The sequence below is a fragment of the Podarcis bocagei genome (assembly GCF_964188305.1).
Source record: "Podarcis bocagei genome assembly, chromosome: 4".
NCBI lineage: Eukaryota > Metazoa > Chordata > Lepidosauria > Squamata > Lacertidae > Podarcis > Podarcis bocagei.
In genome coordinates this window covers 25,608,876-25,632,056 of record NC_138128.1, presented here as the reverse complement: position 1 = coordinate 25,632,056, position 23,181 = coordinate 25,608,876, and the positions used below count along the sequence as shown (strand labels likewise).

Below are 23,181 nucleotides of genomic sequence, written 5' to 3'. Positions count from 1 at the left end.
TACGTGCTTTTAATGCTCGTTCACCTGTTTTGTTTCTAATTTGAGTATCTTGTGACGTAATTTTTCTTTGAAGTTTTCAGTATGTATCTGAGTGAAACAGATACTTGATGGATATGAGTTACATGTGCATGTTGGCTTTAACACAGCTTGAGTTGTAAATTACAGACCATCAAATGTTACTGACAAATCTGCTGATCAGCTCCTAAGCCTTTTGAATAACCAGTGAAATGCACCCCAACTCTCAGCATTCAGTATATTCCTCCCCTCACCCTGAATGTATCTTGTGAAGGAAGGATTTTCTTTTCCCATGAATAATGTACCTCCATGTGAACAAACAGTTTTAGTATCAAGCAAGCAGAGTGCACCTGTGTTTGTGGTTGCTCAGGTGTGTTGCTGGGTTGTTAATTTCCATAAACTGTAGCCGTACAGAACATCAACACTATTTTTGAACCTTCCTGCTTTGAGAGTGCATGGTTTTAAAACTAGCTTCATGGCATTGCAACAGGGCTGTGTAAAAAGCACAATGTGCAGCATCTCTTGCCACTTAGGAAGTTTCTGTCTTGTAGCTTCTGGCCATGCAGTGAGCCCACTGTTGCCCCCCTTGGAAATCTGGGGTAAAACAGAGATGAGGACTTATTGATGTACTAGTCAATGAGGTAGTTACTCTGAGAATGAACCAGAATTTTAATCAACTTGGAATTTAACACTCACGTAGGGGAAGAGCCAGATTTAGGTTTGATGAGGCCCTAAGCTACTGAAGGTAATGGGGCCCTTTCTATGTCCAGCTGTCCTTTGTCAACAGCAAATTGTCACTGTTTTTTGTGTTAAATATATGCTATATGGTAATTTATGGACCTAATGGGTATCTAAAGCCATTTGCACATAACAAAATAGGTAAATTATCAAAGTAATTGCTGAACTTACCTTATATTTTGGAAATGTTGTTGTTTAGTCGTGTCCGTCTCTTCGTGACCTCATGGACCAGAGCACGACAGGCACTTCTGTCTTCCACTGCCTCCTGCAGTTTGGTCAGACTCATGCTGGTAGCTTCGAGAACACTATCCAACCATCTCTTCCTCTGTCGTCCCCTTCTCCTTGTGCCCTCCATCTTTCCCAACATCAGGGTCTTTTCCAGGGAGTCTTCTCTTCTCATGAGGTGGCCAAAGTATTGGAGCCTCAGCTTCAGGATCTGTCCTTCCAGTGAGCCCAGTGAGCTAATTTCCTTGAGAATGGATAGGTTTGATCTTCTTGCTGTCCATGGGACTCTCAAGAGTCTCCTCCAGCACCATAATTCAAAAGCATCAATTCTTTGGCGATCAGCCTTCTTTATGGTCCAGCTCTCACTTCCATACATCACCATTTGGAAATGTACATCCAGGTTTTTTCCCTTTAAAATTTTTTGGGGCCCCCAAGAGAGTCCTAAGCTATAGCTTATACGTAAATCCGGCACTGAGTAGGGGGTGTTCAAGAGAAGACTCCTAAAACCAGGGACGAGTTGCATTTGAGGCAGAGACTGACTGGTGGTTGTGGTCCTTTAGCCTCTCCTTCATACTTTTATTTTGCTACATGCAGCTGGGTTCCTCCCAGGCTGCCTCCTGTCCACATTCATGTCAAGCCTTCCACTCCCAGGCATTAACCTGCTACAAAGTTAATAGCTGCTGGTTCCTACCCTTCTTAACAGGTTTGGTATGATGTCTTGGAGGAAATCAGCCCTGAGTGCTCACTGGAAGGACAGATCATCCTGAAGCTGAGGGTCCAGTACTTTGGCCACCTCATGAGAAGAGAAGACTCCCTGGAAAAGACCCTGATGTTGGGAAAGATTGAGGGCACAAGAAGAAGGGGACGACAGGACGAGATGGTTGGACAGTGTTCTCGAAGCTACAAACATGAATTTGACCAAACTGCGGGAGGCAGTGGAGAACAGAAGTGCCTGGCGTGCTCTGGTCCATGGGGTCACGAAGAGTCGGACACGACTAAATGACTAAACAACAACATGATGTCTTGGAAGCAGTGTTTGTATTCAAGTAAACAAAAGGGAAACCTTCCTTTGTTATGGATACAAATCCTGTGATTGCCTCCGTTCTTCACATTCTAGCACCAGCATAATTTATGCTTGTTCCCGTAATTTATACTAGATCATTCCAAAGCCCTTTTACTTGTAGCATTCGTTTATTTTAATAACAGAGTTACTTTTAATTTCAGTTATTTAGGGCAGAGTGTAGGGTGGGGGACCTGTGCCAGAAGACCAAGTTGGGCCTGTGAGACTGTTTACCTGAAACAATGCCTACCTCTCCCACACCTAATGTCATGTGATGTCAGGCATGGGGCAAAGAGTCATGACTCCATAAAGATCTGGTTGCCCTTGGAGAATGCACTTGTGCGGCCAATCCCTGCAAAAGGTATGGTTGAAGTCACTGCCCATCAGCTCATAGGGCATGACTTCAAATCTGCTGATCAGCATTGGTTCAAAACACCACACAGAGTTCTTTGCAAGCCTGGTGACATCACTGTGACATCAGGCAATTTTCTGGTGGGTAACCTTGCTCACCAAATTCAGCCCACAAGGGGTAGGAGTTAAAAGAATATCCTGATGGCCAAATCAGGTTCTCTACTTCTGATCTACAACATGGATGGCTAACGAGAGACCTTCCAAATATTGTCCATCGTCTCTGACCACTGGCCAAGCTGGCTTAGGACTAATTGGAATTGTAGTTCAATACTTGAAAGGCCACAGGATAGCCACCCTGACTCACAGTATTTTTAAAACAACAAAATGAGAGTTTAAACAAGAAATAATGTTCTGTATACTGTCAGTCTATGTATATGGGTGGGTGTTTGACGTCCTGTGGCCCTCCAGTTATTGCTGGACTACACGTCCCTGACAATTAGCTGTGCTAGCTGGCACTGATAAAGTTGAACTAAAAATAAGTCTGGAAGGCTGAAGACTTCCTACCCTTGCAATATGGGAAACATCACTTCTTTAATCCTTCATAACTGGTCTTCAGTAAGCCAAAAGTACGCGACTCTTACAAATCTTGACTGAGAACACCATAGGGTTTGGCCCTGGAAAAAGTAAAGTCCCACTGAAATCACACACAATTTTATTGAGCACCCAAAGCCATATACTTGTTTTTCCTCAATATTCTTTTGGGCTTCTAATCAAAGTGATTAAATAATACTTTGGTGCTCAAATTATAAAATGGATTGTTTCCCACTTCATAGGACCTTAAATTCTGTTGCCTTGCCTTTCCTGTTTTCAAGGTGCTGCAGTTTTGAAACCATACAAAAATACTTCAGGTAATGCCTTTGAAAAGAGATTATTTCTGTCTCTCTCCCCACCCGTTTTCTTTTTCATTTTTCCAGTCGAAACTTCTTGGAGGACACTATCAATAGGCAGCACATCATCAATTCTGCAGGATGGTCCTATGAGCTTTACCCTGTTGGGTCCCTATTTCTCATAGCTGTAACTAGCCAGTGTTTTACAGACCTAGGATTAGAAGCTTGCAGGCCCTAAAAGCTTGGCAGATGTTCTGTGTGAATTGCTTAGGAACAGCCACAAGGTACAATCTCCAAAGCAGTGTTTGCGGAGCTATTACTGAAACTCTTTTGGTGGCCATTAACAAGTAGTCGCTAGTGATGCCTATCTTGGAATGGTTGACAATAAAACTGGAAACTGCAGTAAATGTGAACTTAATGAAAATACTGTTTGCACAGAGGATAAATTGACAACATATTAGAGTCCTGAGTTGAACCAGTTCCTTGCAGTTGTCTAAATATAGCACAGTTGGGTATACCTTTGTCCGTACACTATAAAATTATCTTTCCTCTCAAACCTTAACAGAGCACAGTTCTATTTGTTGCAACTATTTACGGACTGCTTATTCTTTCCAGAACCCAATTTTCCATAATTTATCTGTTCTTGTCCCTCTCTATTTGGGGCCCTGCTCTGGTTACTCTCAGAAATATAAGCAACAGACTTAGTTTCTATAACTGCCAGGAAGCTGGGTTTGGCTTTGGAGGATGATGGAGGAAATTTACTAATTTGTTCTGCCCCTTCTTGTACCACCCCTCCTCTTACTCTTCGTCCTCTACTATCACTTTTATATTGCAATGTCATTGCAAAACATTGATTTCTGGAGGATGGGAACCTGCGAATGTTCTGTGTAGAACAGATGCTGTTGAACTGTCAGTCAACCTTGACCATGCTGTCTGGGGCTGACAGGAGTTACAGACCAAAACGCCTCGAAGACACCACATTGTTTTTTACCCCTGTCCTAAATCACAACTCTCAAACGCATACCCTTGAACTTAGAAGGAAAATGCAAGATTTCTTGGCAACCTAAAACATGCAAGTGTTAGGAAGCTCCCTTACACAGAGTCAGAATACAGTGGTACCTCAGGTTACATACGCTTCAGGTTACAGACTCCGCTAACCCAGAAACAGTGCTTCAGGTTAAGAACTTTGCTTCAGGATGAGAACAGAAATCGTGCTCCGGCGGCACAGCAGCAACAGGAGGCCCCATTAGCTAAAGTGGTGCTTCAGGTTAAGAACAGTTTCAGGTTAAGTATGGACCTCCGGAACGAATTAAGTACTTAACCTGAGGTACCACTGTATTAATCCAGCTAGTTCAGCATTTTTTCTACACTGACTGGCAACAGTTTTCAAGGAGAGGGCTATCTTAGCCTTACATGGAGTTGCCAGGGATTGAATTTAGAACTTGTTGCAGGCAGTGCAGGTGATATACCTCCAAGCCGCCTCTGCTCTGAAAGACAGCTAGAGGATGCAGAATAATTGATTTTTAAAAAGTGTTTAGTCAAATTAACAGTGTGATCCTATTCTTGTCTTATTAGAGATTTGAGTTCAATGGGACTTAATAATCCAAGTAAGGAAATATAAGACTGCATTCCTAAATAAAATGTAGGAAGTACTAAGCCCCCATTTTACTTTTGGATTAACAAAGCAAACCAGTATTGGAAAGTGTGGATTCTGGTGAGCTTTTACCAGTTCACATCCTAGCCTTGTATTTACATCCAATATCCACTAAACTGGAAACAATGACCTTTTTCTGGCCGTAGTAACTGAAGTATGTTTTCTACCCGAGATCAAATAATTTGACTCCATTGATATTAATAGCATAAACATGCAGGAATATTTTCCTGCATGCATACGGAGCATGCTTTTTAAACTGCACGAGCTCCTTTTAGCTGCCTAATGGTGGGGGGGGGGGGGAGCTCACAATGTTTCTCCACTCTGTTTGTCAAACGCCTTATCTTTCTGCGTCAAAGACGGTTTCAGGAACTGATTGAACAAGGCTGCACTGCCCGCCCCAGGTGTTTTCCCCCTCCTCCTCAAGCCAACGAGTTCACTGTGCCCAAAGCCTTCATGCATCTTCAGACACACCTCTGCCAGGTGAAAAAGAAAAACCTATATTCACACAGGGAAAAGAACTCGGAAGCTACAGTGATGCTGGCAATCTCTCTCAATGGCAAACATTGCCCAGAAGTTTGAAAGGATCCATCTGACCAGCAGAGCCGAGCCAATGGATTCTAGACACTGGATCATCACTTCTTGCTGCTGTTACTTCTACCAGTTTCTCAATGGTAGTATGTTTCCTCCTAGCCTGATGTCGCCTCTTGTGGATTGATTGTAAGTTGCGTATGCAATGCATATGTTAAACCCAGTAGTTTCCACTGCTGCTTCCCAAAGAAGATGCCGGATACCTTGTGTACAGTGCTACATGCCTTCTTAAGCGTCTTCATCCCATCATCCAACCTCTTGGTGATCATAGTCATCTGTCAGCTGAGAAAGAAGAAACCAAGCAGAAACTATGTCTTCATCCTTAACTTGGCAGCAGCTGATCTGCTGGTTGGTGTGATGTGCATTGGGGAAGCTTTGGATGATGCGACAGATGCACTATTTGACCGAAATCTGTATATTTGTCTCTTGCGGATCTGCATGAGCATCACTCCTTGCATTGGGTCCATTCTCACCTTGCTTTTGGTTTCTCTGGACAGGTATTTGGCAGTGAAGCTGCCTCTTCATTACCCTACACTGATGAGCAAGAAACCTATAGTTTTCTCTCTTGTTGTCTTGTGGACGGTTTCCTTCTTGGTGGGACACATGCCACTTATTTTCTCACAACTTCAACAGAGTGAACTCTCGGGTAGCTGTGGGGTCCTGGCAGCAGCCAAGAGTGACTACCTGTACATAATCTGCTTTGGCATCTATATCCCTGCCTTGCTGACCTTGGTCTGTTTACATATCTCAGTGGGGAGGATTGCTTATCTTCATCAGAAGCAGATCCAGCGTGTCTGCTTGCACCCAGATACCCCTACTGCTCCTCTCCGCCATTTCAAAGCTCTGAGGACAGTCCTCATTGTGATTATCTGTTTTGTCCTCTTCTGGAGCCCTTATTATGTAGTTGCCATTGTGAAAGCTACTTGTACCTCCTGCATCCTGAGCTCACAGCTGAAGGATTTGTTATACATTTTAGGAGAAGCCAATTCTTTGATAAATCCTTTTATCTATTCGCTATACAGCAAGGATATAAGAACCCAGTTGGTCAAAATGTTGAAGTGTAAGGGAAAGGGACAAATAAAGCCCCACAGGTCTAACAGGTTGGCAGTGACCCATTTCAACATCATAAACCAAAGTGACTTACCCTGCAGAGGAAATTCATCTGGGGATCAACTGCCTAAATCTCCTCCCTTCAACAGTTTCAGAGGAGTACTTACCATTTCTTGATTCAAGGCGGAAGAGAGGAAACCCACCATAAAGCAGATGGAAAGCTTATTGTGCACTGATCATCAGTAAAAAAAGGTAATGCAGAAAAAGTCCAAATGCGCAACCAAGTTTTCTGAACTAAGGTTTGGGCTTCCTATTCTATCTATTCCACTACTGGGCAGTTAACCATAATTTGGTGACACAGAGATCAACAGTGAGCTAAGAAAACAGTGCTGCATATATTTCCCCTCTTAGTGTTCTTTTTAATAAGTGCCTTTTGGGAATAAATGTGCAAATAATTTTACCCTAATGCAGAATTTTGTACTTGGTGTTATCCAGTCTACCTTCCCTTTGTAAGATATATGTTCCTTTTTGCCTGGTTATCTGGTTCCACATGTGGCGAGACAAACGAGCTAGAAGGGGAAATGTGTTGGGTCTAGTTTAAGTACCAATTTCTATGCAGTTAATTTAATCCAAGCATCGATAAACTTAAATAAAAACCCAAATCTATCTCCAGCCTTTATGTTCTTCTCCCACCCTTGTTGCTGTATTACATTGTTATTTATTAAATTGTTAAACTTAACCGCCGCCGCTCCCCCGCCTTGTTCTTGGGAGGACGTCCCATATAGCTGTTGCTTCCACTGAGTTGCTGCCTGTTTCCTAACAAGACGGAGAACAGAAATTAGTGGCCATGCAAGGCTATTCAGGGAAACTTGACAGGCATGGCACATAAGCAATTGGTTTCTAGTATTGCTACACCCTTCAATTGCTTGTGAAAGGCCACAGTACAAAGTCATATATGATAGGAATCGACTCATGCTGCAGATCAGATGTGAGGAAGTTTTGGTTCCTTTGTGAGTTGTAAACCTCACAAAGATCCAAGCCATGCTGCCAGGACCATTAAAGTTGCATCTGTCTGTCTCGGGAGACAATGGATGAGTCCACCTGTCTAAGCTCAATTCCTCAATTAGAGTCTGGACTCTATAACAGCACCATATCAGCACCAAAATCATAGTTGGGTGGTACTAAAATGCCAATCTAATTTAACTTTCTGCCTAAAGTAGGCTCAGTGTCCCCTTTTTCTGCTGTATAACATAAGAAGGTACTGCGTGTTATGTGACCAGCATAAATGGAACTGTTATTAAATGAATCCTGAGATCTGATTTCCGATACCTCTAGAATTCAACATAATGGTAAATATTCCTTTGAACAACGAAACAAGTGTCTTCATATAACATAATCATGATCAGGCTGGTGAATTTAATGTTTCCATGATTAAGGTGTCCAGAGCAGAACTTATTTCACATTCCTTACAAAGGTTCATTAACTTCAAAGCCTTAGTGAAAAGAAACGAAGGCAGCTGGAGCTTAGCCCACCAGTCATTGTTAGGAAAATCTAAACACCCTTGCAGTTTAGCAAAGATGCGGAGAATCTTTATCCGGCAGGCAAACAGGAAGAGGTCATCTTCAGACACAAACTTCGGCCACGGGTGATGCTCAGCGAGCGGCTTTTAAGGAAGCAAAAAAGCAAGGAGTTAATGTAGTTCCCAAGTCACATGGCAGTTCTCGCTTGCAGAAAGTCAGAAAGGTCACACAGGGAAGGAAACCTAACTGAGTATTGTTTTAAATCAAGGGAAATTAAATCAGTATTACCGTGAGACTGACCAACGTTGCAGTCTTATTTCTCTCTGAGTCGGAAGAGAGGCAAGGACCAGATTCCCTCTTCTTACCTGGAATTTACTGATGGTCAGACCTTGTTGATGTTAAAGGTAAAGGGACCCCTGACCAGTAGGTCCAGTCGTGACCGACTCTGGGGTTGCAGCGCTCATCTTGCTTTATTGGCCAAGGGAGCCGGCGTACAGCTTCCAGGTCATGTGGCCAGCATGACTAAGCCGCTTCTGGCGAACCAGAGCAGTGCACGCAAACGCCGCTTACCTTCCCGCTGGAGCGGTACCTATTTATCTACTTGCACTTTGGCGTGCTTTCGAACTGCTAGGTTGGCAGGAACAGGGACTGAGCAACAGGAGCTCACCCCATCATGGGGATTCAAACTGCCAACCTTCTGATTGGCAAGTCCTAGGCTCTGTGGTTTAACCCACAGTGCCACCCGCGTCCCTTGATGTTGGCAAGGCTAAAAAGAGGGTGGTTTGGAGAACTTCCCCATTCCCTAGCATGCCATCAGACCAGGGGTTAACTACGCCAGCACTGAAGTTGGCATTGTTGGTTCGCTTTAATTTCCCTCTCATGCTTCCCAGTGGGAGGGGAAATAATGTAAAAAAAAAAAAAAAACCAAGCCAAAAACAAATTGGAAAAGGAATGAGGAGTTCAAAGAGCACTATTTTCTACACATGGGATTAAGTGGATGAACCACCTCCAGTTTTCCCTTCCCAAAGCCTTTAAAAAGTTGCTTTCAAAAAACAAAACACGAACCCTATTTTTATTCAACCTCATTAAAACTGCAGAAATAGCAAAAGGCATAAAACCAACTCAGGTCAGGTGAGTATTTCAGAAACCTCCCTCTTTGCATGCACATGGGCACCACATTTGCTGAAACCTCAAGAAGGGCAGGATTCATTTGCTAATATGTCCAATATTATTCCTACTCATAGTAGACCCATTGAAATTAATGGGAATGGCTAACTTAGGTCCATTAATTTCAATGGATCTACTCTGAATAGAACTTAGATGGATCCATCCCAATGTCCTTTTATTCTCTTAAAACTGCTATTTCCTGCACTCCCTGTTAAAAGAAAAAAAAGCATGCCGTTCCTGCTCTCATTTTCAAGTTTGCTGAAATTTAATGTATGGAACTATATTGCTAAGCAATGTGCGCTTGAGAGACGTTCAAGAACAGTTATGGGCGCCCTGATAATCTGCATGGATCAGATTACATAAGCAATTTTTAAAATTTATGGCTGAAGAGTGTTCTACCTACTAGATTTTTAATTTAAAAGTTTTATATAATATTCTTCCTTGGCCTGTTCTCAGTCTGCTTTTTTCTTAACTTACCCATCATTTGAGTCTCGGCCTGAATTCTTGGTTATACAAATTCATCTCTGTAAATGCTTTCATAAATCTTTTTGAAGTTATGATTTGTTTCCCTCTTTTTGTTCACTAGATCAGGGGAACCCCAACTTCCATCTGACTGACATTTTGGTTTATTTGGTCAAGTGATGCTGAACTATAGGCATTGTCTTATACAAACCAGATAAACTATGTGTCAGTCTTTGGCCGATTTAACTTCGTTTTTCAAGTAGCTCTGTAAGTTCGAAGCAAACTGCTCCATTCCCTTTTTCGAAAACGTTTTCTATATTTACCCCCCCAAACAATCCCACCCTCTCTTGTTAAGAACATGTAAACTCATCCACTCTCCCCCATATTAACTCTGAAATAAAGTACCTTTACTTTTGCTCCTATGTTGATTTTGGCCTGTTTGCCCCTTGCAAGGAAAGAAATGGCTACTCTGTCTTGCTCAACTATCCTGACACCAACGTTCTGGTTCAAGGATAGAAAGACTGGCTTAAATGGTGCTCTCGAGACGCACTTCTGCAAATTGTTGGGCCAGATCCACGTTTTCACTTTGTTGCCAGCTTCGTCCGAATAATGTCCTCCTCGAATCGTAACATTTATCCTAAATGTGGAAAATAACAACTTGAGAGGACGGGAAGTTCGGGAAACCTGGCTGTACAGACCAAGCCCTTGTCTGAAAATATCTTCACATCCAGATACAGTGGTACCTCGGGTTAAGAACTTAATTCGTTCTGGAGGTCTGTTCTTAACCTGAAACTGTTCTTAACCTGAGGTACCACTTTAGCTAATGAGGCCTCCCGCTGCCGCTGCGCGATTTCTGTTCTCATCCTGAAGCAAAGTTCTTAACCTGAGGTACTATTTCTGGGTTAGCGGAGTCTGTAACCTGAAGCGTCTGTAACCTGAGGTACCACTGTACTGCCAAATCAAATAGGGGGGAAATGACGAAGGTACAAGGGCAAGCTCCAAGTTCGGATCAACAAAAACTGAATACTGGCTTGCCTCCACACCAGGGTCACTTGCCTCATCAAAGATCAGCCTGCCTGCTAACAGAGTTGCTGTGGCATAGGCATTCGTCAATGCGAAAACAAGGAACATGTCTTCTTTTTAAAAAAAAAGGTTGAAGAAAAAGAAGAGTTTGGATTTGATATCCCGCTTTATCACTACCCGAAGGAGTCTCAAAGTGGCTAACACTCTCCTTTCCCTTCCTCCCCCACAACAAACACTCTGTGAGGTGAGTGGGGCTGAGAGACTTCAAAGAAGTGTGACTGGCCCAAGGTCACCCAGCAGCTGCATTTGGAAGAGCGGGGAAGCGAACCCGGTTCACCAGATTACAAGTATACCGCTCTTAACCACTACACCACACTGTCACTGGTTGATTTTACTTACTGGAAAATGTAAAAGTATTTAATGAGCTGACCGATTGATTAAAACCCATACAATTTCTCACCTAGCACTTCTTTCATCAGGAGGCAGAACCACAAATTTGGCTTCTGGGGTTTTTAATACTCAGCAAGTTCAGAGGATGCCGTTTCTCCTAGCGCAGTGTTGTTGCGATGGGACAAATCTCATGTGCTGAACATCTTCCTGTCAGGCTGTTCTTGCACCCAGCTTACGTCTCTGTCCCTGACTGGCATTCAGCCATGATCCCTTGCTCAGACGCTAACCTCTTCCTCTTGCTGCTAATTCTGCCAGCCTGCCTCTGCTGAAAGGAAGCCACGGCACAACAGCTAAAACGCCATTCTGTCTTATAACTTCCCTTTCGCACAGCAGGGCTGAAACGCGTGATTTTTCTGGGAACAAACGTGAACCTTTCGAAATGGCTCTCAAATTTCCAATTCTTGTGGTTTTCTCGGTGGGAAATCCATTTTAAAAGTTCAGTTGGAATTTTTACGTTCACCAGTAACCTCCAGTATTCTTTATCTGCCATTTGGTTAACAAAGGACACTGCATGTTTTTGAATTAGAAAACGAGGTCCTGATCACCCTTCAAATTACAAGTACAAAACACTGGTATACATTTTACAACCTAAACGTAAAACAACAAGACCAAACTGATTGAACTGAACGTACCACACATTGCCATTTGAATGATAGCAAGTCCCATTGCCACAGGAATCAAACACTGCTTGGATTTCTGCATTCTCAGGCTTGTCGTCTTGTACTATGGCAACGTAGCCTGTGCCCTCATTCCTTCGTACAATGATAATCGCCAGATTTCCAGAGGGATAGCTGTATGTAGATAAGGTTCCAATGGGCCCATTAACATGCTTAGGAACGTTGTTGCGTTATCAAGGTGTGTGCATGGCTTCAACTGATTAGTTCTTTGTGTGCGTGTGTGTTCTTGGATACCACTTCTGAACGATTCAGTCCTACTTTCTGCTATGCTTTTGTACCCATATCACAACAAACACTAGAAACACTATGTGTACTTCTGTAACCCAGTAAAATATTCAATAAAAACAAGCAAACAAACCCAAACAAACACTGTTACTACCCCTTCCAGGGTTGTGTGATAGCAAAACAGAGTGGCTAAGATTGCAGCAAAAACCCACCACCTTCAACAGATAAAGTGAAATAGTAGCTCCTAGGAAAATCCTTCAACTGGTCCAAAATTTGGCTGCCAGGCTTGGAGTTGGAACATGCTACTTTTTATCTAGTTCCATCTTCACCTTTATCTAGTAGCATGGTCACCCATTTCCCCCCAGACTCAGTTATGAGCCATTAATAGCCTTTAAAGCCTTTGCAGTGCAACACTATACACACCTACTGAGAAGTTATATTCCACTGAATTTGGTGTGGCTTACTCCTAGTGCAGAGTTCTCCAACTTTTTTCTCTGGGCAACACTTTCAGAATAAACATTAGCTCGCTGCTTTTCTAACTGATAAGAAATACATTGCATAACAAATAGAAACGACTCTTTGTGGTACCTGATTTATAACACAGAACACAACTTTATAATATGATCATGGGATGTCCAGAAAGTATAAAAGGATGCAGCTACATAAGAACATGGGTTGTTCCCCAAATATAATTATAAGCAAGCCTTTTACATTAAGTAGGTATACAAACTCAATGAGAAGTATGAGCTTGCTTCTTAGGCCTAATCTGAGACAAACAAACTCTCATCTCATCAACACAAAGTCTTTCTTTTTTCTGATCTTTCATATTAGTTGAAAATCCTTGTTGAAAATAGATTCTGGAGAACTGTAGAAGACTAACCAGTGCTCTTGAATATCTATCCATATTCTGGAAATAAAAACATTCTTTTGATACTATCCTATACTGCACTGCACTGAAATATTTAAATGTTTCTTTGTTTGTCCTTGAATCTTCCTCCACACCAGTGCCAGGGGCGCACCACACCCTTTAAGAACCACTGCCTTTGATGGCTTTAGGATTGCATAGTTAATAGCTTACTAATAACCTGTACTAGCTGCTCTTTTCCAAGTCCCAGCATGTTGACACTTGGGACCCCTCCAGACTGGTGATTTTCCGCAGGTGCATTCTGCAACGCGTCACTGATACAGTAATAGCGGTGGATTTATACTGGAACATCCACATATTCTGTTTTATTAGTTTTGTAATATTTCTCCAATGGTATTGCATTACTGCCATCAGCAGGGGCGTTACTCTTGCACTACAGCCCAAGCAAAGCGGGACAAAAACACCCCGTAACTTTTGTGGTATAAAAAGTTACAGGATTTCAGGGGGAAGTTATGGGACATGCACTGATTGGAAACAAAACAGTATAGCAGCCCTGATATTTGCAAGAACAAAGATCACTTCCTTATAGCTTTGTAAAGCACTAATTCCTTGGTCCAACATTCACAATATTACTAAGGAGGACGGGAATCTTCTCCTCTTGTATAAGCATAGATAGAAATAGGAAAAAACCATCCTCTTTACCACAATATTGACTGTGACCATGACAGGGTGGTTAAAAGGTGAGGTAAAGTTACATGCATAGTTGAATTTGAGTTGAGTTCTTAACCTTTTCCCAATGAAATTGATGGGCCTTAAAATGTGCTTAGCTTTGGCTGAATTATACCCTTAATACTGTAAAGATGCGCCTCAGATATCGCCACAAGTCAAAAAAAACAAAACCACAAAAAGGATACAATATTTGTGAACTGCCATCTGGAAACATGGTAAGAAACTTCACACCGTTTTTGTAGTATTGCTGGAAGAACTGGTTTTTCAGCAACTGCACACGAAGGGAAAACAAGACACGTACTTTAAAACAATATTTTGTTTTCAGGAGAATTAGTATACAAAAGGCAAGAAGAAGAAAAAGGTCACTATGCAAAAAGGGTGGTGGGATTAGGTAACAAAAAGCTATGCTGCCCGACTGAATTGTCCCTTCCCAGTTTTCTCCTTCTATGATTTGATGAGTTTCCAGTCACACCTGCTGCCTCCCAGCTCTGTGATCCTGTAGCCAAGTGACGGTTAATAGTGGACAGTTCTGGGAATGGGGGCACCAGAGTGCAAGATCTCAGTCAAGCGGTCGCAGGCCTGTCCTCCGCGGCAACCAATGTTGGATGTTACATAGGCAAACATTCAAGCCTGCATTCTGCCAGCAGCTAAAGTCCATTCCAAAACCAATCACTGCCCATACAAAAGGTGGAACCCTAGAGTTGGAAAGTGGCTTCAAACCCAGCCCTCTGCCAGTGCAGGAAGTCTGCTGCTCCAGCATCCCTGATAGAACTACAAATCCCAGAATTCCATAGGAAGAGGGACTGGTGGTTAAATCACTTTGGGAATTGTCGCTCTGGGAGGGAAACAGGGGTCTTCTAAGAACTCTCATCATCTTTAACAAATGACAGTCTCCAGGATGTGGGGGTGGGGAGCCATGACTGTTAAAGTGGTATTAAAGGTAAAGGTAAAGGGACCCCTGACCATTAGGTCCAGTCGGGACCGACTCTGGGGTTGCGGCGCTCATCTTGCTTTATTGGCCACAGGAGCTGGTGTACAGCTTCCAGGTCATGTGGCCAGCATGACTAAGCCACTTCTGGTGAACCAGAGCAGTGCACGGAAATGCCGTTTACCTTCCCACTGGACTAATTATCTACTTGCACTTTGACATGCTTTCGAACTGCTAGGTTGGCAGGAGCAGGGACCGAGCAACAGGAGCTTACCCCGTTGCAGGGATTCGAACCGCCAACCTTCTGATCTGCAAGTCCTAGGCTCAGTGGTTTAACCCACAGTGCCACCCGCGTCCCTAGCGCCACCCACGTCCCTAAAAAAAGTGGTATTATGGTGCTTTAAATGTGTGGTGCAGCTGTTGCCATAGTCAAATGCAGAATGCTCTGTCCTATGAATGTTTTTATCCTGGAAGAAGAAGCAGGTCCATTAATGGGGTTCCAGTGCAGGAAAATCCAGGTGCTTACCTTTCCACCTGCAATAGTGAAATCACAGCTAGAGATGCTGTAGCTAGCGTCTTGGCTTGTGGGACTTCGGAATTTAATTCCCTGGAGAGGCATCTTTGTCCAGCCCGTTATAGAAGGTCTATATTGGGACAGGCAGTAGGAGATGGTGCTGAGTTGCCGAGTATCTAGGGAACATGAAGAAGCACAGAATGTTGTTCAATAAAGGTTATTCAATAAACTTGAACTAAGTAGAACAAAAACCAATTTCAATTTAGTTCAGATTTATTTTGTTTCATTTGGGTTTTTAATAGCTTGCTCTTCAATACAAATTATTAGCGCGGCTCCGAATATGAAATTAAAAACCACTATAATGGAGTTAAAAACGAATAAAGAAATTATAGCAAAACACAGCAGCAACACAAATTGGATTAGCAGCCAAGGTAAAAATTACAACGTATGTTTATATTAAGAGTCTTAAATGAACCTGTTTACTAACCTGAAACAATAAAACAGAGAGTTAAAAAAAAATACAATGCACATCTCTTATCTAGGTGTGTTGGTGACCCGGAAACTACAACTAATCCAGAATGCGGCAGCTAGACTGGTGACTGGGAGCGGCCGCCGAGACCATATAACATTGGTCTTGAAGGACCTACACTGGCTCCCAGTACATTTCCAAGCACAATTCATAGTGTTGGTGCTGAGCTTTAAAGCCCTAAACTGCCTCAGTCCAGTATACCTGAAGGAGCGTCTCCACCTCCATCGTTCTGCCTGGACACTGAGATCCAGCGCCGAGGGCCTTCTGGCGGTTCCCTCATTGCGAGAAGCCAAGTTACAGGGAACCAGGCAGAGGGCCTTCTCGGTAGTGGCACCCGCCCTGTGGAACGCCCTCCCACCAGGTGTCAAAGAGAAAAATAACTACCCAACTTTTAGAGGACATCTGAAGGCAGCCCTGTTCAGGGAAGTTTTTAATGTTTAATAGGTTATTGTATTTTAGTGTTTTGTTGGAAGCTTCCCAGAGTGGCTGGGGAAACCCACCCAGATGGGCGTGGTATAAATAAATTATTATTATTATTAGTAGTAGTAGTAGTAGTAGGAACATGCTAGATCTGATCCAAGAGACCATTTAATCCAGGGATGGGTAACTCTGATCCTCCAGATGTTGTTGAACTACAAGTGCCATCATCTGGCTGGGGACAGGGCAAGATTCTAGTGTAAGAGTGAATATATACCAGTTTTCAATCTCTGCTATATAAGAGCCATTCTCACGGTTTCACCCACTAATGAGTACTGTCCATAATAACTTGCAGAAAAATTAGAACTCACAGTCAAAGACATGAGTTGGAGATACATCCTTTTCTCTCTCTGCTTTCTCTCTTGGGAGGTAGACAGCCTGTTGGGCCATTTGTTTCTCCTTCAACCTGCAAAATCAAAACGCATGTGGCATGAACCCCGAATTTCTTAAACGTTGAATTCCAGATGCTCTTGGAGGGCTGGCAAGGTGACTAGCTGATCTTTTAGCCACTGAAACAGAAAAGATGCTCCTCTGCTGCAGAACACCCTGGTCTTGCTCAGCGATGTATTTTTCTATAACAGAAAGTTTGGCTGCACATGTTTGTGCATAACAATTGGCTAAAGCCTATGAATCAGGGCCAGACCTCCTGAAATAGCAGGAAAGCTCAAAACTCAATATACAGTGGTACCTTGGTTCTCAAACTTAATCCATTCTGGGAGTCCGTTCGACTCCTGAAACCGTTCGAAAACCAAGGTGCAGCTTCTGATTGGCTGCTTCCTGCACTCAATCGGAAGCCGCGGGAGCCATGTCGGACATTCGGCTTCTGAAAAACGTTCGCAAACCGGAACACTTACTTCCGGGTTTGCAGTGTTCAGGAGCCGATTTGTTTGGGAACCAAGCTATTCGAGAACCAAGGTACCACTGCAATAATTACCCTGCTCTTTCTTGCAAAACACTTCAGAAATGCTGCCGTGCCCCAAATGATACCAAAATTGTTCCTGAAAATAGCATGTACACCAACCGGCTGACAATACCTTTGGCGAGTTCTTTCTCTGGCTTTTTTCCTCTCCTCCGCAGTTCCTTCGACCTGCTTAGTGGTGATATCAATCAGCTGAACTCCTTCCTTCGCATAGCGCTTTTTCTCATTGACAATGAACTCGTGAAGATCTCTGCATTGCTGGCAACAGAAAAGCTGGAAGGCAAGATCCTACAGTTATCTCACGGCCACATCGCCCTTGACTTTGTAGCGATGCCATTAGGATGATTTCTCCATTACTTACGTTTCCATATTCTGCTATTTGTTCTAGACTTTCAAATGACGGATAATTTCTCAGTGGGCTGCCGCAGAACTCACAGATTTCTCCATAGTGTTTTTCCAACTGCAGAGAGGAAACAGAACATTTTGAAGACATTAGTGATGACAATCACCTTGCGGGAAAGTTCAATATTAGGCTTGTAATTTTTAAATCTTTTTTAGGACTGAAAAGCAGCTAGGCTGAAAAGGGATCTAGCCTATGTTAATAAAGAAAGCTGGAAAGTGCTCTAGCCCATGGTAAAGGCGGCTGAAATGTCTCCTCTCCAAGCCTTTTCCGGTGTGTTTTTTTTGGGGGGAAGGATGTCACCCCAAATGTCACCATTTTAGATTTGCTTAATGGAGAAATGCTCCCATTCTTGTAATCTTATTTTGCAGCTATTTCATTCCTGTTGTCTGTTTTACTGCATCCGATCCATGGTCATTTCATGGACAAAAGGGCTCTTTCCGTTCATGTAAGGCACCGAGATCCTGTGGAGGTAATTTATTATTATAATAATAATAATAATAATAATAATAATAATAATAATAATAATAATAATAATAATATATTATTTATACCCCACCTATTTGGCTGGGTTTCTCCAGCCACTCTGGGTAGCTCCCAACAGAATATTAAAAACACTATAAAACATCAAACATTAAAAACTTCCCCACTGGAGAAGGGATGGGGGAGCTGTTTTAGCCAATTTCTCTTTCCCTGTGCAGCCCCCTGTGCTACCTGGCAAGCTGCACCAAAGGGTTGGAGGTTATGTCCCCACGCCAAGCAGCATGAGGGGCAAGGGGGGGAGGGGAGAGGAACAATCAACAATCCTATCTCCTTCCTCCAGAGCAAGCAGAACTCTGCTGAGAGTAACTCTGGATCAGAGGTGCCATCTTGCACCCAATATTGGGGGGGGGGGAGTTCCTGGTGCACAGCGTTCACATGTGATGTCATGGGCCCAGCATGTGTTGCACACGTGTGACATCATGCACGCAATGCACGTGCAACATTGCATCATCGGGAGCAGGCCAAGCCCAGAGCCCAGCCCTGTGCCAGTTTATTTTGAGGGGGCTGAATTCACCCCACTCCTAGGAGTTGGTTCACCCGCTCTAGATCCAGCTCACGGCATGCTATGTTTACATTTGCAACAGATTCTTTTGCAACTGTTTTTAGCCATTTTGCCAACTTTGAGGCGAGTGAGGTATGCTGGTGCTGGTCATTACAAACCTATGATTTTGTCATAGCCTCAGATGCACAAATCACAGTGCATCTGGTAAAACACAAATCCTGCCCCTGTATCTTCTTAACACAAAAGTTAAAGCAAAATAAATACGTGTAGCTTATTCCAGAGTTCCAATTCCTGGTAACTACAGTGCCTAGAATTTTTTGAGGGAAAGGGTGTGCTTCAAAGGTGTTTTAAAGGTGCAAGCATGTACTGAAAATGGAATAACAGCAACAACAATGTGCAAGACTCTGCTCTCGGTCAGAATTAAGTATTTTTTTAACCTCTCAGAGTGTAAATAAGTGAAACTGAAGCCCTGCAAGTCACCTGACAGCATTCACTTTCATCCAAAACTAAGTAGATGAGGAAAATGGAGGGGAGGGGAGGATCCTGTGTTAAGGACTGCAAGGTTTTTTTTTTATATTACCTGGGCATGAATTGTCCCCAAAGGCATGCTAAAAGGCCACAGCAAGCAATCTGAACAGACTTATTTTAAGCCTCCTACTGTAAACGGCATAAGAAAACAAGCAGCTCCTTGGCTTTCCAAAGCTCCAGGGAAAGAATAAACAGCAGCAGAAATAATTCAATGCAGCACTACAGCGAATGAGCAGCAGGGGGCAATGTTAAAGTTGTCGGGAATGCCATCCCTAATAAAATACAGAGGCCATGCAACCAAATCGAAAATTAAAATTACTGCATTGCATTTGCTCATAACACACAGTGACCAGCACTGAGGGCTGCATCTACTGAACAAAGGAACAGGGCTGCTCATTCGAAGGAAAGGCTGTAGGGCTAGACAAGGGTGGAAACGGGGGTGCAGTCCTCTCCTGTTTTGGTTGCTTGTCCCCAGAATCGTGAAAAGTTTCTGAAGTGGGAAAAAGCATTATGAAAAAGTTTATCTAAAATGATAGGGTTGATGGGCGTTGTAGTCCAGAAAATCTGGAGGGTGCCAGTTTGTCGAAGATGGATATGACCTAGTTATCATACTAAGCAAATAATCCCTACTTCCCAACTTTTTCTCAGATCTCTATCCCCATAATGCAGAGGTTCTCAGACTGCTGTCTGCAAGTCTCATTCAGGTGCTGTGAAAAGACTGCAGAGCAGGTGGGAATATCTTCCCTTGGCCCTGAAGTATATTCATTTTTTTTGACAGTGGAGAGCAAGTCATTTTGACCACAGCCACCCTCAAGTTCAAATGCAGAAACAGGATGAACACTGAACATGCAAATTCTCAGGCTACAGCTGACAAACTCTGATGGCTTTAAAAGAACGCCCCTTCCTGTTATTCCCACGACGCTTCCTTTTAAGGCATTTAAATAAAATATTGCAAATACATATTTTGGCTACAACCCAGAGGCTACATTTTTTGCATTTAGCTGGCAGATATTATTTTAGTGAGCAGCTCGGCATGACCATTAATAACTCCTAAAAGTCCCATTACTTTGAAGGGAGAGTTGAAATCTGTGCTTAGCTCACTCTCACGGAAATCAGTGAGATTTATAAGTATTTAACTTTCACAGGAAATGCCTCCTAAATGTCCATAACATGCAACATCTCACTCTGCAAAATGCAAAAGGAGTGTTTAGATTCCTGTAGACAATATCAAGGTTGTGAGATTCATCTCCTGACTGAAGTCAGGCAGAACTTTGTGTGCCTAAATTAAGCAGAGCTGGAACTTGGCAAGTTCCATCAGTATTACTTCAAAATTTGGTAAATACCAGCAACTTGTATACATCATTAGAAAACAAGGCACTGTGCCCTTTTAATAAGAACCCGTGGAACAAACTTTATGCAAACAAAATGCCAGAACCAGTCAATTCTGCATATAGGAATAACGTAGCTGCTTCTTTCTTATAGATGATAATTATGACTAATTCATCTCTCCAACAAAGTAATGAAAACACTAAATGATTATAATTTCCCCACTCCTGGGGAAAATCTCAAACCCTTGGATTTCAGAATATTGCTTTTCTTAAATGAATTCTCAATCGATCACCTTAGAAGAGGTCATGCAAGGAGGTCATTCAACCCTGGCAGTTTTTGGCTTCTGCAATAATACTATTATTCTCCCTACCCATCCCATACCCTGTAAAGTGGAAACAGCGATGTTTCTGCAATGGATTTTCATCAGAATTTACTACAGTGTTCAGGCAATTCATGTTGATGCTCTTTTAAAAATAAATTTAAAAATGACTAATGTAAAATTTGGCTAGCAAAATGTTGAATGGAGAGAGGTAAAGTAACATAAGGTTTAAAGAACGGGTGCCTTTTCCCAATCCAATAATCTAATTTCCGCTATCACTTCAACAGAGCTTGCTTCCTCAAGTCTCTGCACATTTCTAAAAAAAGACCCATACAGCTCTCCAACTTGCCTGCAGCTCTCATTTTTTACTGGAACAGGTGGTGTCAAACAGTAACACACCAAGACTACTGAACTATATCACATGTTGTTACTTTCCTGGTCTCCTCTCCCAAATCCAGACTTGTTAATCTTGATTAACATCAAGGATGGCTTGGAGAGTCTTGTTTCCCTTTCCCTTTCTCAAGGGATTACAGGCAACTGTAAATGATCCAATTTCTTTAAGGATCTTAGAGCCATCTGTTTCCTGGAAAGCGTGACAAACGCAATATAGACACAGGGTGAGGCTTCCCTGCATATGTTTCTGGAGTACACCTGCTTCTAGACACCAAATAGTTTCAACTCTTCCACTTCTGAATGCTCCTTACCGTTTTATTTTGTCTTTATGCGGCGTTCTTCTTAGGCTACTTACCTAAGCAAATCAGTTCTGCCAGGACACTGAGGTCCAGCACCGAGGGCCTTCTGGCGGTTCCCTCACTGCGAGAAGCCAAGTTACAGGGAACCAGGCAGAGGGCCTTCTCGGTAGTGGCGCCTTCCCTGTGGAACGCCCTCCCACCAGATGTCAAAGAGAACAACAACTACCAGACTTTTAGAAGACATCTGAAGGTAGCCCTGTTTAGGGAAGCTTTTAATGTTTTAATGATGTATTACAGTATTTTAATATTTTTTTGGAAGCCGTCCAGAGTGGCTGGGGAAGCCCAGCCAGATGGGCGGGGTATAAATAATAAATTATTATTATTATTTAAAAATATGTGGTATAGCCCCTTCTGAGATGCAGGTGCTGGTGGCAGGGGTTTGGGGTCAGGTGTTGAAATATGCATACAGAAAGTTAGCACATCAGAGAGAAGTGTGTGTGTGTTTAGAGGAAATGGGACATTCAGTCACACAAACACATGCATTCTTAAGTGGTGACACTTCAAAAGCACTACACTGTAGGTTTGCACAAAAGTGTGCAATGCACCACACATTTCCCTGTGTGTTATTTTACACACACATCTCCCTGGTTATCCTACATGCACAAACCACAGAATGGATAGAGACACCACCTCAAAATGAATGTCTTCTCTTGATGATTCTGGCTTATAGGCTAGTATAGTTGGTGGACCAACGCTGGACAGGGTGCGTAGAGATTCCTGAAACAGCTTTAAGAAGTCTTCTTGAAACTTAAAAGAAAAAGAAAACAATACAATGTACAATACAAGAGATTAATTCAATTTCAAATCTAGAACCCCGTTGCCCAGAATGTTCCCAAAGATGAATGGCATCAGCCTTGATTTGGCTGAAAGGGAAAGGGATGGAGGTGGGGACATTGAGTTGGGAGGATGCTTTGACCAAAATCTGCAGAGACCACAAGTAACAAATACCTCCGTGTCGCACAAAATGTCTAAGCAGCTGAGGTCCTCGTACCAGACGGCGTAGATATCTAAACATACACAAGGAGAATGGGTTAGGAAATTGGTTCGTTCTTGTTTTTAAGGTCTGAATCAAAGGACACACCCACATCACTTATTTAGGACTGGGGATGCGGAAGCAGCAATAGGCCAGCGACAGCCAATTGTAGCACTCAATTGCGATACCCTGAACATGTTTCAGACTACAGCTCCCATCATACCCAGCCAGTGTGGCCAATGGTGAGGGATGATGGGAGTCGCAGTTCAAAGCATCTGGAGGACACCATGTTGGCTACTCCTGGCATGTGCAAATCCTTCCCAGTACACAAAGAGCAGGGTGCCACAGATTGTGCCCATCCATATGCCCAGTGGACATGGGCTGATGGCAGGGCCAGCTGTGCAGCTCGAGATGTTCTGGAGTGGGGGGAATACGCCTTTCCCAGAGACACTGCACATGTTCCATTGTGTTTGTGCATGATGTCACTAGACCATCAATACCCAAAGCATCTCTCTTGGAAGTGCCCTTAGAAGACTGGTCCTCCAGTTCCACATGTCGGTGAATGTACACTGGCAAGCAAAGCTAGTTCAGTCATTAGGCAAGGTGAAGATGCTGCTTCAGCCCACGGGTGTCCCGCTTGCACCACTGCCTCTGCCAGCAGCACCGATTTTGGGCAAGAGCGTCTCCATTTTGGGTGAATTCTTGCCCGACATCATGCCAGATCTTGCAGAGCAAGGCATCACTTAAAATTGGCATGATTTTAGAAATACCAACAGTTGAAG

At 43.0% G+C, this 23,181-nt stretch overlaps 2 protein-coding genes and 1 long non-coding RNA gene across 6 annotated transcripts in view; 1 reads left to right on the top strand and 2 right to left on the bottom strand.

Annotated features, from left to right (window-relative positions):
* Window positions 1-1,999: 1,999 nt before the first annotated feature.
* On the top strand, window positions 2,000-7,954 carry LOC308585063 (glucose-dependent insulinotropic receptor-like). Its single transcript, XM_081190591.1, has one exon. The coding sequence runs from the start codon at window positions 5,711-5,713 to the stop codon at window positions 6,743-6,745; it is 1,035 nt and encodes a 344-aa protein (XP_081046717.1). The 5' UTR covers window positions 2,000-5,710; the 3' UTR covers window positions 6,746-7,954.
* Window positions 7,955-7,964: 10 nt separating this feature from the next.
* Window positions 7,965-23,181, bottom strand: part of ERICH6 (glutamate rich 6) — a 32,282-nt gene continuing 17,065 nt past the window's right edge. For all 4 annotated transcript variants that reach the window (XM_081190253.1, XM_081190251.1, XM_081190252.1 and 1 more), the window contains 10 exons: window positions 22,375-22,433; window positions 22,057-22,173; window positions 17,415-17,513; window positions 17,169-17,326; window positions 16,446-16,540; window positions 15,141-15,304; window positions 13,872-13,957; window positions 11,823-11,981; window positions 10,123-10,354; window positions 7,965-8,231 (listed from right to left, as the gene is read on the bottom strand). In XM_081190253.1, coding sequence (XP_081046379.1) covers window positions 7,971-8,231; window positions 10,123-10,354; window positions 11,823-11,981; window positions 13,872-13,957; window positions 15,141-15,304; window positions 16,446-16,540; window positions 17,169-17,326; window positions 17,415-17,513; window positions 22,057-22,173; window positions 22,375-22,433 — 1,430 coding nt within the window. In that variant the 3' untranslated portion in view covers window positions 7,965-7,970. The remainder of the gene's footprint in view (window positions 8,232-10,122; window positions 10,355-11,822; window positions 11,982-13,871; window positions 13,958-15,140; window positions 15,305-16,445; window positions 16,541-17,168; window positions 17,327-17,414; window positions 17,514-22,056; window positions 22,174-22,374; window positions 22,434-23,181) is intronic.
* LOC308585257 lies at window positions 12,671-13,865 on the bottom strand. The gene is made up of 2 exons (XR_014007203.1): window positions 13,178-13,865; window positions 12,671-12,999 (listed from the first exon to the last, which is right to left on the bottom strand). It is a non-coding gene; the product is annotated as an uncharacterized lncRNA (long non-coding RNA).

Bases quoted from the DNA above. Each gene is read 5' to 3' on its own strand.
- LOC308585063 (XM_081190591.1), top strand. From the start codon at position 5,711: ATGCCGGATACCTTGTGTACAGTGCTACATGCCTTCTTAAGCGTCTTC.